This window comes from Sebastes umbrosus, unplaced genomic scaffold (assembly GCF_015220745.1).
Source record: "Sebastes umbrosus isolate fSebUmb1 unplaced genomic scaffold, fSebUmb1.pri scaffold_112_arrow_ctg1, whole genome shotgun sequence".
NCBI lineage: Eukaryota > Metazoa > Chordata > Actinopteri > Perciformes > Sebastidae > Sebastes > Sebastes umbrosus.
In genome coordinates, this window is record NW_023618447.1 from 25,001 (window position 1) to 42,500 (window position 17,500).

The 17,500-nt window shown below is 50.7% G+C and overlaps 2 protein-coding genes across 2 annotated transcripts in view; one reads left to right on the top strand and one right to left on the bottom strand.

Annotated features, from left to right (window-relative positions):
* Positions 1–207: 207 nt before the first annotated feature.
* On the top strand, positions 208–5,241 carry zbtb37 (zinc finger and BTB domain containing 37). Its single transcript, XM_037762917.1, has 4 exons — positions 208–327; positions 1,674–2,613; positions 2,702–2,801; positions 3,520–5,241. Exons 2-4 carry the CDS (start codon positions 1,682–1,684, stop codon positions 4,039–4,041), a joined length of 1,554 nt encoding a protein of 517 aa, XP_037618845.1. The 5' UTR covers positions 208–327; positions 1,674–1,681; the 3' UTR covers positions 4,042–5,241.
* Positions 5,242–11,865: 6,624 nt separating this feature from the next.
* serpinc1 (serpin peptidase inhibitor, clade C (antithrombin), member 1) overlaps positions 11,866–17,500 on the bottom strand; it is a 15,561-nt gene continuing 9,926 nt past the window's right edge. The window contains exons 3-8 of the mRNA XM_037762911.1: positions 17,200–17,415; positions 16,987–17,124; positions 15,224–15,436; positions 14,907–15,081; positions 12,962–13,026; positions 11,866–12,873 (exon numbers count right to left, since the gene is read on the bottom strand). Coding sequence (XP_037618839.1) covers positions 12,697–12,873; positions 12,962–13,026; positions 14,907–15,081; positions 15,224–15,436; positions 16,987–17,124; positions 17,200–17,415 — 984 coding nt within the window. The 3' untranslated portion in view covers positions 11,866–12,696. The remainder of the gene's footprint in view (positions 12,874–12,961; positions 13,027–14,906; positions 15,082–15,223; positions 15,437–16,986; positions 17,125–17,199; positions 17,416–17,500) is intronic.

Genomic DNA, 17,500 nt, shown 5'->3' on the forward strand with positions numbered 1-17,500 from the left:
AAGATGAGAAGCAGCAGCAGCCCGCTGGACCCGAACCCGAACCGGAACCCGAACCTGAACCAGAACCCGGACCTGGACCCGAACCGAGCCTGACTTGCAGCGGCATGGCGGCGCAGCGGCTGCAGACTGACCGGAACCGGAGCTCAGCTGCTGTCCGCCGGCCTTGAACCCTCCCGACCACCGCCGGAGCCCCGGAGCCCCGGAGCCTGGAGGAGCAGCGGGTCTGCCGAACCGAACCGAACCCCCCCCGTCCTGGTAACGATGCCCAGCGGGCTGCAGGTCTGAAGCCTCTCCTGCACCCCGCCCTGAAACCAGACCCCCCTTCAGGTGAGAGTCAGGCTGCACACCTGGATGTTTACCTGGTCCCCTGAGACCTGGACCCAGACCCGGACCTGGACCCGGAGCTGGGTCCTGATCTGGCTGTCAGGTTCTGTGATGCTGGTACCGAACCTGGAGCCTCCATGTGGACCTGGTCCGGGCCAGTGACGGTGTGTTCATGTGTCACGTGACAGATTGGTGACGTCAGAGACCAGGTGTGTCTGGAGACCCTCATGGGGTCCTACAGGTGACCCCCCAGCATCAAAGAGTCTGACAGGATGCAGGTCCAGGAGGGTCTGGAGACCCGGATCAACGTCTCCACCATCAGCACCTCTCCTCTGATGATCACTGTGAGACCTTGTCCAGGAGGGTCTCCCCTGGTCCGGGGCCAGGAGGGTCTCCCCTGGTCCGGGGCCAGGAGGGTCTCCCCTCGTCCGGGGCCAGGAGGGTCTCCCCTGGTCCAGGATCAGGAGGGTCTCCCCTGGTCCGGGGCCAGGAGGGTCTCCCCTGGTCCAGGAGGGTCTCCCCTGGTCCAGGATCAGGAGGGTCTCCCCTCGTCCGGGGCCAGGAGGGTCTCCCCTGGTCCAGGATCAGGAGGGTCTCCCCTGGTCCGGGGCCAGGAGGGTCTCCCCTGGTCCAGGAGGGTCTCCCCTGGTCCAGGATCAGGGTCTCCCCTGGTCCAGGATCAGGAGGGTCTCCCCTGGTCCAGGATCAGGGTCTCCCCTGATTGGCTGTCAGTCTCTGCTGGTTAATGACATCACCAGTTCTGTTGTTTTCTTTGATGTGATAAGTCTTGTTGTGATTGGTGCTCAGCAGAGTCACATGATCCACCTTCAGATAGACGTGTTCATGATGTCACGATCAGTGATAGAATAATAATAATAATCATATTTATACATAATTATATTATTATAATGTATGTAGCTGAGCCGATCAATAACAGCTGTTATTACAGATCAGCTGTGATCAATAACGGCTGTTATTACAGATCAGCTGTGATCAATAACGACTGTTATTACAGATCAGCTGTGATCAATAACGGCTGTTATTACAGATCAGCTGTGATCAATAACGGCTGTTATTACAGATCAGCTGTGATCAATAACGGCTGTTATTACAGATCAGCTGTGATCAATAACGGCTGTTATTACAGATCAGCTGTGATCAATAACGGCTGTTATTACAGATCAGCTCTCTGGCCACGCCACCAGTCAGTGATGTCACTGCAGGTATATTGGTGTGATGTCCCGGTCCTGGTCCTGGTCCTGGTCCTGATCCTGGACCTGGTCCTGATCCTGGTCCCGGTCCCGGTCCCGGTCCTGGTCCTGATCCCGGTCCCTGTTGTGTCCCTGCAGGCTGCAGCATGGAGCGGTCCGGCAGCATCCAGCTGGACATCCCGGACTTCAGTAACTCGGTTCTGTCTCAGCTGAACCAGCTCCGGGTTCAAGGTCGTCTCTGTGACATCGTGGTCAACGTTCAGGGTCAGAGCTTCCGGGCTCACAAGGTGGTCCTCGCCGCCAGCTCGCCGTACTTCCGGGACCACATGTCTCTGGGCCAGATGAGCACCGTGTCGCTGACGGTGATCCGCAACCCGTCGGTGTTCGAGCAGCTGCTGTCCTTCTGCTACACGGGCCGCCTCTGCCTGCAGCTCGCCGACATCATCAGCTACCTGACGGCCGCCAGCTTCCTGCAGATGCAGCACATCATCGACCGCTGCACGCAGATCCTGGAGGGCATCCACCTGAAGATCAGCCTCGCCGACCTGGACGAGGAGCCGCGGGAGGACGAGGCGGCGGCGCGGGGCTCCAGGGGTACTAGGACCCTGGAGGCCGTGGTGCGAGCGGGCGGTCATCACGCTGGCCTGAGGCTGCTCGGCGCGCGGGGGGGTGCGGAGGTGTGCGAGGCGGTCAGCCCCGCCGAGGAGCCTCTCAGCCCGCCGCCGACGGTGGAGCACAGCGGGCTGGAGGAGACCGGGGTCTCCGGCAGAGCGGGCAAAGAACCGATCCTTCGCATCAACCGGGCCGGTCAGTGGTACGTGGAGACGAGCAGCGAGCCGGAGCGGACGGGCAGCGCCGAGGAGGGCGGCGGCGGCATGGACCGAGTACGGATCAAGACGGAGAGGATGGAGGACTGGATCGGAGCGGGGGAGCACCAGGAGGAGGACGGGGGGGCGGTGGAGGAGGGGACCACTGTGATGATCGACACCTCGGGACGCAGCACGCTGGTGACGGGGCCCGTGGGGGCTCTGGGGACCCGGAGCGCCCAACCGTCCTCCAGCTTCAGCGAGACAGACAGGTGAGTCACGGCGATGAGCCGCCGCAGAGTGTCTTCCTGTCGCTACCGTAGACGCCAGATGACGTCTTCCTGTGTCTTCCTGTCTCAGGTTCAGTCCCACTGGCAGCGTGGTCGTCCTGGCGGAGCGGCAGAGGGCGAAGAGCGAGTCTCCCAGCAGGGCGGACGAGCTGCGACAGCCGAGCTCCCAGGTACCAAGAACCAGACCACTACAGTAGACCACCAGGAGAACCACTACAGTAGACCACCAGGAGAACCAGACCTCTCTCAGGTGGACTACAGTAGACCACCAGGAGAACCAGACCTCTCTCAGGTGGACTACAGTAGACCACCAGGAGAACCAGACCTCTCTCAGGTGGACTACAGTAGACCACCAGGAGAACCAGACCTCTCCCAGGTGGACTACAGTAGACCACCAGGAGAACCAGACCTCTCTCAGGTGGACTACAGTAGACCACCAGGAGAACCAGACCTCTCCCAGGTGGACTACAGTAGACCACCAGGAGAACCAGACCTCTCTCAGGTGGACTACAGTAGACCACCAGGAGAACCAGACCTCTCCCAGGTGGACTACAGTAGACCACCAGGAGAACCAGACCTCTCTGAACCCCCTAGTTAACTGATCTTAAATTACCCCCCAGAAAATCCTAAAGGAGCCCCTGAAATCTCCTTAAAGAACCCCCTAAAGGATCTCTAGAACCTCGTCAGTCGCCACTAGAACCTTAGAAAGAACCAGTAGCACCCCCTAAAACACCGACAGGGCCAACACCAAACCTCTAAAGAGGCGACTCAGGATCTGGAACCAGAATAAGCCTGCACCTAAACCAGCGCAGTTCAGAGCTCTATGTTCCTCCCGTCTGTTCTAGTTCTGGTTCTGGTTCTGTATTAACGTTTGGTTCTGCCCGTCAGGGGGAGGAGCATGCAGCGTTCGATATGGGTGGCTACGAGGACTACCTGAGGGAGCAGGTGGGAGACCGCTGGTACCGCTACAACCCGCGGCTCACCTGCATCTACTGCTGCAAGTCCTTCAACCAGAAAGGCAGCCTGGACCGCCACATGCGGCTGCACATGGGCATCACGCCGTTCGTCTGCCGCATCTGCGGGAAGAAGTACACCCGCAAGGACCAGCTGGAGTACCACATCCGCAAGCACACTGGCAACAAGCCCTTCCACTGCCACGTCTGCGGCAAGAGCTTCCCCTTCCAGGCCATCCTCAACCAACACTTCCGCAAGAACCACCCGGGCTGCGCCCCCCAGGAGGCCCACAGCGCCTCCCCCGAGACCACCACCGCCTCCGTCACGTCCAGGGGCGGGCCGAGCGACGAGGCCTCCCCCAGCCAGGAGGAGCCCGAGGGCGGGAGCAGCAGCGGCGGCGGAGGCCCGTACGGCGAGGGTCCCCAGGCCTCGGTGTCCACCACGGGGCCCGACTGAGCCCCGAGGGAGGCCGGAGGGAAGGGTCCAGGTCGGGGTGGGGGTCGACCAACCGCGCCGGATGCACCTGAAGCCAACGGGACGCTGAAGTCACAGCGGCGACAGAAAGGACGCCTCCGAGTCCGAACTGAGATTTTTTTCCGCTTTAAACCGCATCTACCTTCACTAACCAAACGGAACCGATTAAGCTAAATGAAGAAAACGCCACACACACTCCAACAACCTCACACAGCACCGACTGCGTGCTCCTCGTCTGCCTCGCCTACGTTACGTTACAGAGTTCTACTTTTATATTTACAGGTGTTACAGGTTCACAATGCAGCATCACAGCAGTCTGTCCGGTGCCAAACGACTCAGTGCCAGTTCAACCGATCCAACCCGTCATGTTTGCCTTGAGACAATCTGGAGCCGCTCGGTTATTAACCATAATAATAATAATAATAATAATAATAATCCGGCGCTCGTTAAAGTGCCACGACGGCACAAAAAGGTTCAATGAGAAAAAAACTACGACTGTTAAAGTTCAGTTCTGGTGTGATCCGAGTTCCTCATCTCCACCAACATCAGAACCAACATCAGAACCAACATCAGAACCAGCATCAGAACCAACATCCCAACCAACATCACAACCAACATTAGAACCAACATCAGAGCCAACTTCACAACCAACATCACAACCAACATCCCAACCAACATCACAACCAACATCAGAACCAACATCAGAGCCAACATCAGAGCCAACATCAGAACCAACATCACAACCAACATCACAACCAACATCAGAACCAACATTAGAACCAACATCACAACCAACATCACAACCAACATCACAACCAACATTAGAACCAACATCAGAGCCAACATCAGAACCAACATCACAACCGACATCAAAACCAACATCACAACCAACATTAGAACCAACATCACAACCAACATCACAACCAACATCACAACCAACATCAGAACCAACATCAGAACCGACATCACAACCAACATCAGAACCAACATTAGAACCAACATCACAACCGACATCAAAACCAACATTAGAACCAACATCACAACCAACATTAGAACCAACATCAGAACCGACATCACAACCGACATCACAACCAAAATCAGAACCAACATTAGAACCAACATCACAACCGACATCAAAACCAACATTAGAACTAACATTAGAACCAACATCACAACCGACATCACAACCAACATCAGAACCAACATCAGAACCAACATCAGAACCGACATCAGAACCAACATTAGAACCAACATCACAACCAACATCACAACCAACATTAGAACCAACATCAGAACCAACATCAGAACCAACATCACAACCGACATCAAAACCAACATTAGAACCAACATCACAACCAACATCACAACCAACATTAGAACCAACATCAGAACCGACATCACAACCGACATCACAACCAAAATCAGAACCAACATCAGAACCAACATCACAACCAACATCAAAACCAACATTAAAGCTGCAAGCAGCGATGATCGGGCCCTCGCCCACGCGCGCACGTCGGGGGAACGCGCACGTCGGGGCACGTACATGTCTTCAGGGCAAGACTCTTATAAAACATGTCAAATTTGGGGAAGATTGGACAATGTACAGCCAATTTACAACAACTTCCTGTTTCCTGTAGGGGGCGCTATGACTATCACGCATAATACCACATATATGTCTTCAGGCCTGGTCCATTATCCAGCTTGTGAAGTTTGGAGCAGATTGGACTATGTAAAGTCAAGTAACAACAGCCTCCTGTTTCTTGGCGAAAGGCGCTTTTTCGCAGCCACGCCACGGCAACATAGTTCGATAACTTTTTGATCTTTTGATAACTTTTCATCCCAAAGGTCTTAAGATACTACTGACCAAGTTTCACGTAGATGTGATTAATTTCTGAGGCAGAGTACATCAATGTGTAAAACATGATATTTCCTGTTACCACTAGGTGGCGCTATGACTGTGAGTCAAAATTTGCATATGGATGTTGTCAGACAGGGACCTTTATCAGGCATGAGAAATTTGGAGCATATAGGTTAATGTACGACAAAGTTACAACAACTTCCTGTTTCTTGGCGAAAGGCGCTTTTTCGCCGCCACGCCACGGCAACATAGTTCGATAACTTTTTGATCTTTGAGTAACTTTTCATCCCAAAGGTCTTAAGATACTACTGACCAAATTTGAAGTTGATCGGGTTAAATCTCTAGGAGGAGTTCGTTAAAGTACAGCGCCTGGAAATGGTAAAAAAACGCCATAAAATCCAACATGGCCGACTTCCGGTTGGGTTTACGGTATACCTCCAAGAGGGTTTTATTTCCGTCTCATTATGGTACATATACCTACCAAATTTCATAAATTTAGGGGAAACGTGTCGTCGGGGCTACTCAATAGGGGGCGCTAGCGAGCCAATTTGCCACACCCGAGCACGAAACCCATATCAGATATTCATTTCACGCACGTCTGACACGTGTGCAAAATTTCAAAAAAAGTTCATTATCCCAAGCACCTCGTTTTCACGCTCAAAGACATAATAGAATAATAATAATAAGAATAATAATAATAATAATAATAATAAGAATAATAATCATTTGAATTACAATAGGTCCTCGGACCGACTTTGTCGGTGCTCGGGCCCTAATTAGAACCAACATCACAACCAACATCACAACCAACATCAGAAGTCTAGTAGAAAACACACTTTAGACTCCTCTTGGTCCTGATCTGGTCCTGATCCGGTCCTGATCTGGTCCTGATCCGGTCCTGATCCCAGAGCTCATACATACATAAGAGCTCATTAAAATGTGTCACCTTTAGGGCTGCAGCTAACGGTTAGTTTGATTATTGATTAATCTGCCGGTCAGTTTATTGATCTGTAGATTAATCAATCATTTGGTCTATAAAATATGGAATAATAAAATATAATATATTTGAGTAATATATAATAATATTTATTTTATGATATATAATAAAATATAATATATTTATATAATAAAATATAATAATCTATAGATTCTCAATAAAAAACGATAAATGTAGAATTTAGGATAAATCGGAGAAAAGGTTGAGTGAACGGTTGATCTAAAGACAAATGATAAATATTCTTACCTAGCTTTTCCCAGAGCTTTCGACTGTACGACATGGCCTTCTTCAGCCAATCAAACCTGCTCAGGTGTCATCAGGTGATCTAAGTACAGGACTTCAGTCACATGACCCACAGCCCCGCCATTACCTCACCGTCTGCTCAGCTAACCCCCGGAAGAAGGTCATGGGATGCATCTGAAAGCTCCAGGAATCAATAGATCTCGATGTAGACGAGAGGTGAAGAACTCTGATCACACTGATTAGTTAATCTGGCTGTAATCAATTATAGTTTAAGTGTTTAAGGACGTTAGCAGGACGTTAGCAGGACGTTATAAGAACCACCTGAACAGACTCAGACAACAAACCTCAGATAAGCTACACCGCTCAGTTACCTCTCATCACTACGCAATACAGCTGCTGCAGCGCACAGCGGCGCTCCACTTGGAGGGCGCTCTGACCACAGGGGGCGCTCTGATCAACGGAGGGCGCTCTGATCACCGGAGGGCGCTCTAATCACCGGGGGGCGCTCTGATCACCGAAGGGGCGCTCTGATCACAGGGAGACGCTCTGGTCACCAGAGGGGCGCTCTGGTCACCAGAGGGGCGCTCTGATCACCGGGGGCGCTCTGACCACCGGGGGGCGCTCTGATCACAGGGAGGCGCTCTGGTCACAGGGAGGTGCTCTGGTCACGAGAGGGGCGCTCTGATCACAGGGAGGCGCTCTGGTCACCAGGGGCGCTCTGACCATAGGGAGGCGCTCTGGTCACCGGGGGGCGCTTTGACCACAGGGGGGGCGCTCTGACCACAGAGAGGTGCTCTGGTCAACGGAGGGCGCTCTGATCACAGGGAGGCGCTCTGGTCACCGGGGGCGCTCTGACCACAGGGAGGCGCTCTATTCACCGGGGGCGCTCTGCTCATCAGGGGGCGTTCTGATCACAGGGGGGGCGCTCTGGTCCACTCACTCAGAGCGCTCCGTCACTCTTCTCAGATACTTTTATAAACTAGCATGTGTTTTATTGATTTTGTTTATGTTTTTCTTGGACACTTTCTTGCTCTGACAATGTGTGTGACGGGACGACAGGAAGACCTGATCAGTAACCGTCGCGTTAACGATGACGCGTTAAATCTGCTGCACGGCGGCGGCGGCGAGGAAAAACAGGTGGAACCGTTGATGAATAACTTTGAGTTCAGTCAGGGAGAAGAAACAGAAACAGACGGCTGGCAAATTATGCAACAACATTAGCTTACAAGCTAACAGATGTGTTCAGAGCTCGTTTATCAATACATCTATTCTATCGATTATTACAATCAATGACAAACCTCCGACCTCCGACCTCCGACCTCCGCCACTAAAGAGCTCATGTTTCAGACCTTTAGTTCAACATTAGCTAACTGCAAGCTAACTTACTGTACTCATTATGTTCTACTAGTTTACATCAATATATATATATAATATCTTATATATATATTATATAAGATATTATATATATATTATATATATTATATATATAATATATATATATTATATATATAACTAATTCATTCATAATAATAATTAACAGCTGTTCATCCACTATTAAAGTGGTTTGTATTAATTGTAGCTCGTTGTTTACTCATCATAACCCCGTAACTATAGTTATATAGTTATAGTTAACATAAATTAGCTTTAATTTGACTTCAGCAGACAGAAGAGTCCCGTTAGCTGATGAGCTAACTGATTTTGACTATTTTACATTCACTTTCTATAGGAAGACACAGGAAGCTAACGTTAGCTAACGTCCGCTGCTAGCTGCTATCAGAGCTAGCGGCTAGTTAGCATGTTGACGCTGATATTCCTGATTGACCTCCATCTTTAAAGAGCTAAGCTTTAAGCTAAGCTAACGTTAGCTTGCTGCCGTACGGACGGAGGTCGGGTTAGCCTAGCTCTCTAGCTAATGTTAGCTAACGGGCTAACGGGCTCAGAACGGTTCCACTGGAGCAACATCTGTTGAGATGCACCGAGTACAGCCGCACACGTGCAGTAGAGGCGACGCGTCATGACGACGGACGGTTCTGATCAGGTCATTGATCGGGTCATTGATCGAGTCATTGATCGAGTCATTGATCGGGTCATTGATCGGGTCATTGATCGAGTCATTGATCGGGTCATTGATCGGGTCATTGATCGGGTCATTGATCGGGTCATTGATCAGGTCATTGATCGGGTCATTGATCGGGTCATTGATCGAGTCATTGATCGGGTCATTGATCGGGTAGCGACAGGACGAGGAGCTGGACCCTGTCAGACCAGATGGATGTAGTAGCCAGGCCGGACTAAAGGAGCTGGACTAAAGCGACCCCCTCCAGAGGTCAAAGGTCACCTGCTGGAGGGCGTGAGCGGGTCGGTCGGCCTGGCAACCAAATGAAAGACGCCGCGGCCGCGTCGGACCTCCGGAACAACTTCAGCACTTATCAGAGGATCAAAAACAGAACTTTTTATAGACCAGAACAATATAAAGTCACATATTATCAGACCTATTTAAACTACCATGTTTGTGTTTATGAATAATGTCGGTTAGCTGGGCGCTACGTCGGCGCTACGTCGGCGCTACGTCCCGACGGACGGACGGACGGACGGTCGGCAGGTAGCACACGGATCGGCTGTTACTGTTTCTCTCCAGAGCTGTGAATCACATTCTTAGTGGACCCGTCAGTTTTTTATGCAAGTGAAGCCGGCGGTTCTGTCCTCGCCGCGGCTCGGCTGGACGCCCGTGTTCCTCCCGGCCGCCGCTGCAACCGCCGCACTCACTCTTCAGGCTAAACCAGGAACTATCAGGTATACAGACTCGTTCTTTTATTCAGTGAATCGGACGTTTACCTTTCCCTACGTAGCAGAACGCTAACGGCTAACCTCAGTGCGAGCGACACGCCGCAGAAACAAAACACACCTGTGAATACACTCAGCAGCAGGTGAGGAGCGCCTGCCTGCCAGTCGCTGCAGAGGGCGGCAAAAACACAACGAAACCAAAGCTGGGCAACATGGAAGACAATAAATCAGTTGTCATGGCAACCTCAAGACCTCTTCCCAGTGTACCGCGGCAACAGAAAACACTGCGTTCTGATTGGCCGACAGGTCCTTTGGTTTACTGCTAATAATATTCACGTTTATAGAGCTTCACCTCTCACCTGTAACCATAGCAACCAGTGATGGAGTACACCTGTATCCATAGCAACCAGTGATGGAGTACACCTGTAACCATAGCAACCAGTGATGGAGTACACCTGTAGATCCCTGCAGACAGGTGAGAGGAGACGCTTTAAACATTCTTTATTAAGAAGAAGGAACAAAACATCCAGAAAGAATTCTAATATTATATATTATATCTAATCGGATCAGAACCAGTGAAGAGAGGACGTGTTGCCCAGCTCTGAACCACCGATAACACCACCTCAGTCTGAACCGCTCAGACATCCAACCATCAGAGGAACTACCAGTAAGACCGGGTCAGGTCCTCAGCATGACCCAGTCTGGACCAGTTCACACTGAGGACCTGACCCGGTCCAGACCGGGTCAGGTCTTCAGTGTGATCCTGGTCCTCAGTACTCTGCAGTGACTTTTTGTTTTCAATGAACTCATCATTTCAAGCCAGTCAACAAAACGCTGCTTCCACAAGTTTCAGCCAGTCCAGTCCGGTCCGGTTCCGGTCCGGTCCGGTCCGGTTCAATCTCTAAAGGAGGAAAAGTCGGATCAGATGAGTGTGAACCAATAGACTGATAGATCAATAGACTGATAGATCAATAGACTGATAGATCAGAGACCAGGAAGACTCACTTTCCTTTTATCACGTTCAGTAAAAATCAAACTGGTGACGCAGATCTGCCTCATTAATATTATATATATATATATATACTGTATATATTATAGATATATTATATAGTATATATAATATATATAAAATGTATATATTATATATAGATACTGTATATATTATAGATATATTATATAGTATATATTATATATATATATACTGTATATATTATATATACAGTATATATAGATATATACTGTATATATTATATATCTATATATACTGTATATACATGTACATGTATCATATTATATATATTATATATATACATACTGTGTATATAATATATAATATATTTATTATATATGATATATATATATTATATATACAGTATACTGTATATATGTAATATATACAGTTTATATAAGTGTGTATATATATATATATAAACTATATATTAGTCCCTGAACGCCCCGCGCTCTCAATAGAGTCCCTGAACACACCATGTTAAATATAATCTATAATCAGATTAATATGATCTTTCTGACAGATCAAAGTTTATTTGGTTATAGATTATTAGATTATTAGAGATTATGATTATCAGTAACTCACCGCTCAGAGTCCGACTTCTCCTCCTCGATGGTTCTTCAGTTTCATCTTCAGTCAAACTGTGAAAACAGCTCAACCTCATCTTCCTCATCATCATCATCACCTCTGGTCGTCATGGCGACTCGGAGTCGCTTCACAACGACTCCTTCGCGTCTCTTCAGCTTCTGGCTCTTTGTTTGATTCTTTTTACAGTGTGATTAATGATCGACCTTAAAGCCTAATTAATGAATGAATAATTAATGAGTTATCAATCTAATCATTTCTCCACGTGATGAGGTCACTGTTGATTCTAAAGTATATCCAATAATATATCAGACGGAGTCAGAGAGGAAGCCTTTAGTAAATTAAACTTTTAATACTGTACATTTTATTTTGAAGAGGAGGTACTTTTATTGTGAAGATCTTTTCTGTTGCATGTCTCTGTTGGTGGGGGGGGGTAGTTTAGACCAATGTGAAGAAGCTTCTTTCACCACGATGACCACTAGATCACTCACAGGTCGCAGCGCCTCCACAGGAAATACAATAAAGCACTTTAAGTGTCCACCGCCACCGAGCCGCCTCTTTCTTTACCCACAATGCAGCAGTGTTCTCTAAAAGTACTGGATGGACATACGTTACAGCGTGGAGAGGTGAAGCCCCGCCCCCTCCACTGACCACCACTTTCATTTTGATTGATCATTGTTGTAGTTCTACGGTACGACGGAGCATTAGGACCACACTGAGGGAAATAACTGATATATAATATATATATATAATACATCTGAGATTTACAGAATAAAGTCACGATATTATAAAGTAAAGTTATGACTTTATTCTCGTAATATTACGTCTTTATTAAATGTAAAATTACGACTTTTTTTCTTGTTAAGGTACGACTTTATTCTGTAGTTCTCAGATGTTTTTTCCCTCAATGTGGCCCTATTGTTATTCATTTTATTTTGATAGTAAAGGTCGCTGACCCCTGACCCCTGACCCCTGACCCCTGCTTTAGGTGGAAACCAATCACAGATCCCGTCCCTCAGAGGAAACAGAAGGGGGCGGGGCTTCACCTCTCTACAGCCAATAATAACCTCTCTATATATGTCGGAGTCAGACGGTGACGTATTGTTGTTGTTACCGAGGCAACGTGTGGATTTGTGACATCGGCAGGCCGGAGCGTTCTCATTGGCTGCAGGGGTCGGCCACTCTGGCGGTGAACAGCAGGGCGTTGATGGTGGACTCTCTGATGAGCAGCAGGAACGGCCGGTCGGCCACGAACACCTCCCGGTCCAGGTTGATGGAACGCCCGATGGCGACCACGGCGGTGGCCGCCGCCGCCTCGCTGCCCTCCTCGTTCACCTGCAGACCACAGTATATAGATTTATATATAAATATACATCTACTGTACATGTACTGTATATACATGGTGAGTGTGTCAGTATCTGACCTCCAGGAAGGCTTTATGGAAGGCGTCTGAGATGTGGAGGCCTTCACCGCCGTCCTCCAACATCCCTGAAACACAAACATACTTCAACTACTCAAACTACCGACACTCACTTCATCACCCCGAACGCCCCGCGCTCTCACTAGAGTCCCCGAACGCACCGCGCTCTCACTAGAGTCCCCGAACGCACCGCGCTCTCACTAGAGTTCCCGAACGCACCGCGCTCTCACTAGAGTTCCCGAACGCCCCGCGCTCTCACTAGAGTTCCCGAACGCCCCGCGCTCTCACTAGAGTCCCCGAACGCACCGCGCTCTCACTAGAGTTCCCCGAACGCCCCGCGCTCTCACTAGAGTCCCCGAACGCACCGCGCTCTCACTAGAGTTCCCGAACGCACCGCGCTCTCACTAGAGTTCCCGAACGCACCGCGCTCTCACTAGAGTTCCCGAACGCACCGCGCTCTCACTAGAGTCCCTGAACGCACCGCGCTCTCACTAGAGTTCCTGAACGCACCGCGCTCTCACTAGAGTCCCTGAACGCACCACGCTCTCACTAGAGTCCCTGAACGCCCCATGTCCCCTTAACGCACCATGCTCTCACTAGAGTTCCTGAACGCACCGCGCTCTCACTAGAGTCCCTGAACGCACCACGCTCTCACTAGAGTCCCCGAACGCACCGCGCTCTCACTAGAGTCCCCGAACGCACCGCGCTCTCACTAGAGTCCCCGAACGCCCCGCGCTCTCACTAGAGTCCCCGAACGCACCACGCTCTCACTAGAGTCCCTTAACGCACCACGCTCTCACTAGAGTTCCTGAACGCACCGCGCTCTCACTAGAGTTCCTGAACGCACCACGCTCTCACTAGAGTCCCTTAACGCACCACGCTCTCACTAGAGTTCCCGAACGCACCGCGCTCTCACTAGAGTCCCTGAACGCACCGCGCTCTCATTAGAGTTCCTGAACGCACCGCGCTCTCACTAGAGTCCCTGAACGCACCACGCTCTCACTAGAGTCCCTGAACGCCCCATGTCCCCTTAACGCACCATGCTCTCACTAGAGTTCCTGAACGCACCGCGCTCTCACTAGAGTCCCTGAACGCACCACGCTCTCACTAGAGTTCCTGAACGCACCGCGCTCTCACTAGAGTCCCTGAACGCACCGCGCTCTCACTAGAGTCCCTGAACGCCCCATGTCCCCTTAACGCACCATGCTCTCACTAGAGTTCCTGAACGCACCGCGCTCTCACTAGAGTCCCTGAACGCACCACGCTCTCACTAGAGTCCCTGAACGCACCGCGCTCTCACTAGAGTTCCTGAACGCACCGCGCTCTCACTAGAGTCCCTGAACGCCCCATGTCCCCTTAACGCACCATGCTCTCACTAGAGTTCCTGAACGCACCGCGCTCTCACTAGAGTTCCTGAACGCACCACGCTCTCACTAGAGTCCCTGAACGCACCGCGCTCTCACTAGAGTTCCTGAACGCACCGCGCTCTCACTAGAGTACCTGAACGCACCGCGCTCTCACTAGAGTCCCTGAACGCCCCATGTCCCCTTAACGCACCATGCTCTCACTAGAGTTCCTGAACGCACCGCGCTCTCACTAGAGTCCCTGAACGCACCGCGCTCTCACTAGAGTCCCTGAACGCCCCATGTCCCCTTAACGCACCATGCTCTCACTAGAGTTCCTGAACGCACCGCGCTCTCACTAGAGTCCCTGAACGCACCACGCTCTCACTAGAGTCCCTGAACGCACCGCGCTCTCACTAGAGTTCCTGAACGCACCGCGCTCTCACTAGAGTCCCTGAACGCCCCGCGCTCTCACTAGAGTCCCTGAACGCACCGCGCTCTCACTAGAGTTCCTGAACGCACCGCGCTCTCACTAGAGTCCCTGAACGCCCCGCGCTCTCACTAGAGTCCCTGAACGCCCCATGTCCCCTGAACGCCCCTTTCACCTGGCAGAGAGGCGTGCTCGGAGCTGAACAGGTGAGTCAGTCCCATCGCCTTCAGCTTCTCCTTCAGACTGAATTCGTCCTCGATCCTGAAGCGAGGCACGTGGACGGCCACCGTCGTCTCAGTCATCTGGTCCAACCAGCCGGTCAGCTTCTTCAGGTCCAGACTGTCCTCCACCTACACACACAACTTATTGATTAGCTCACTTATTGATTATTGATTAGCTCACTTATTGATTATTGATTAGCTCACTTATTGATTAGCTCTCTGCTAACGGCTGACTTGAATAAGAACCGGTCCAGCTGGTCGTCATGGTTACCTTGCTGAGCATGGTGTCTCTTCTGGGCAGGATGATCACCATGGTGATGTCGTCTCCGCGGTACGGCATCTCCAGCACCTGCACCTGGTCGTCGGTGAAGTACCTGAAGCGGGTCTCCTGGTACATCATGTGGACCGAGCAGGTCCGATCCGCACTCACATGGAAGTCTGTCTGGTACACGAGGTCCTTATCGAACTTATTCTTCCACTGACCCTGAAGACACAGGAGACGAGGAGACGAGGAGAGAGGACATGAGGAGACGAGGAGACAAGGAGAGAGGAGACAAGTAGAGAGGAGACACGGAGAGAGGACACAGGAGACGAGGAGACGAGGAGAGAGGAGATGAGGAGACGAGGAGAGAGGAGACAAGTAGAGAGGAGACACGGAGAGAGGACACAGGAGACGAGGAGACGAGGAGAGAGGACATGAGGAGATGAGGAGACGAGGAGAGAGGAGACAAGTAGAGAGGAGACACGGAGAGAGGACACAGGAGACGAGGAGACGAGGAGAGAGGACATGAGGAGACGAGGAGACAAGGAGAGAGGAGACAAGTAGAGAGGAGACACGGAGAGAGGACACAGGAGACGAGGAGACGAGGAGAGAGGAGATGAGGAGACGAGGAGAGAGGAGACAAGTAGAGAGGAGACACGGAGAGAGGACACAGGAGACGAGGAGACACGGAGAGAGGAGACGAGGAGACAAGGAGAGAGGAGAGAGGAGACAAGGAGAGAGGAGAGAGTTGACAAGGAAAGAGGAGACGAGGAGAGAGGAGACAAGGAAGGGGAGGACAAGGAGACGAGGAGAGATGTTAGCTAACATGCTAACATGCTTGTGACGGAGTAGCCGTCACTGACTGTGGGCAGCGCGCACACACACACACACACACACACACATTTCTGCGCTCCCTTCCTGATTCACTTCGTAGTTAAAACGCATCGCGACATCTCCCTCTCCCCTGAGCTGTTTGTCAGTAGTGCGACCAAAGCTGCACGCTTGATTGTTCTGCTGTTTCCTACACGCATATATTCACACAGACATGATTCTCACTCAGCAGCTGCTGAAACGCTGCGTGTCCATCCTGTCCATCCTGTCCATCGTGTCCATCCTGTCCATCCTGTCATGTCCCATTCACGGGATTGACGAGCAAACAGGGCCGTAACAAAGCCCGTTATAAAGGGTGCCCTCGCGCGTTTTGAGATCATGTGATCAGTTTAAATATGTTTATTATTTTGAATTGTGATTTTGTTGCAAATGAACTTGTTTTGGTTGAGGGGGGGGGATGTTTAGACAGAGGTATATCATTTAAATGTAAAATATGCCTAGGTTAAAGGGGCTATAAATATCTTCTATGATGAAGAATAATGTTAATTGTTATTTTTCTGTGTAAGGAATACGCCCAGGGGGGGGCTATTGGTTTAAAAGGGGGTCATCTTGGCCAGCTGAGGGAGTCTGATCTTGAAGTGTTGACAGAGAAGGTAACCCTCAGGAAGGTAACATATAGATTGTATTTTTGGATTGTTTTTACCTGTTCTGAAAGAAATCATGGAGTTATTGAGGAACTCGATTTTCAGTACTAGTTGATGTTTTGTATATAGCTTATTTTCTATTTTTCACTTTTTGTAAATAGTAAGCAATGATTGCACTTTGGGAGGCCGGCATAATAAAAAGGGATTAATACAACGTGTTCCGACTACGCCAGTGTTTTTCATGTTGCACGGAGTTTTGACATAGAACCCCGCGACAATGCTCCACAGCTCCGGTACCTTGAAGTAGATGGTGTTGACGAGGACCAGGACGGTGTTGGAGTCCAGCGCCCCGACCGGCAGCGTGTCCTGGATCAGGTTCTCCGTCTTGTTGGCGATCCAGTCGTTGATGGTGACCCGGGCCTTCTCCGGGTTCTCCTGCAGCACAGAACCGGGGTTATCAGTAGAACTCCAGAGGGTCTCGGGGGGACCGGAGTCGGACCGCTACGGTACCTTGAAGTTGAGGGGCAGCAGCTTGGCTCCGTAGACGGTCTCGCTGATGTTCTGGTACGTCTCGTTGAAGACCAGAGACTTGTCCCCGAACAGCCGGTTGGCAGAGATCAGCTCTGTGGTGGCGTCCTTCTTCCGGTACAGACGGCAGTTGAGTTTAGCGAAGAAGAAATGGACCTGGTCCGACGTCTTCTCCTTGATGGTGTCAAACTCAAACACCTGCAGACGGAGACACACGGGGACACACGGGGACACACGGGGACACACGGGGACACACGGGGACACACGGAGACACACAGGGACA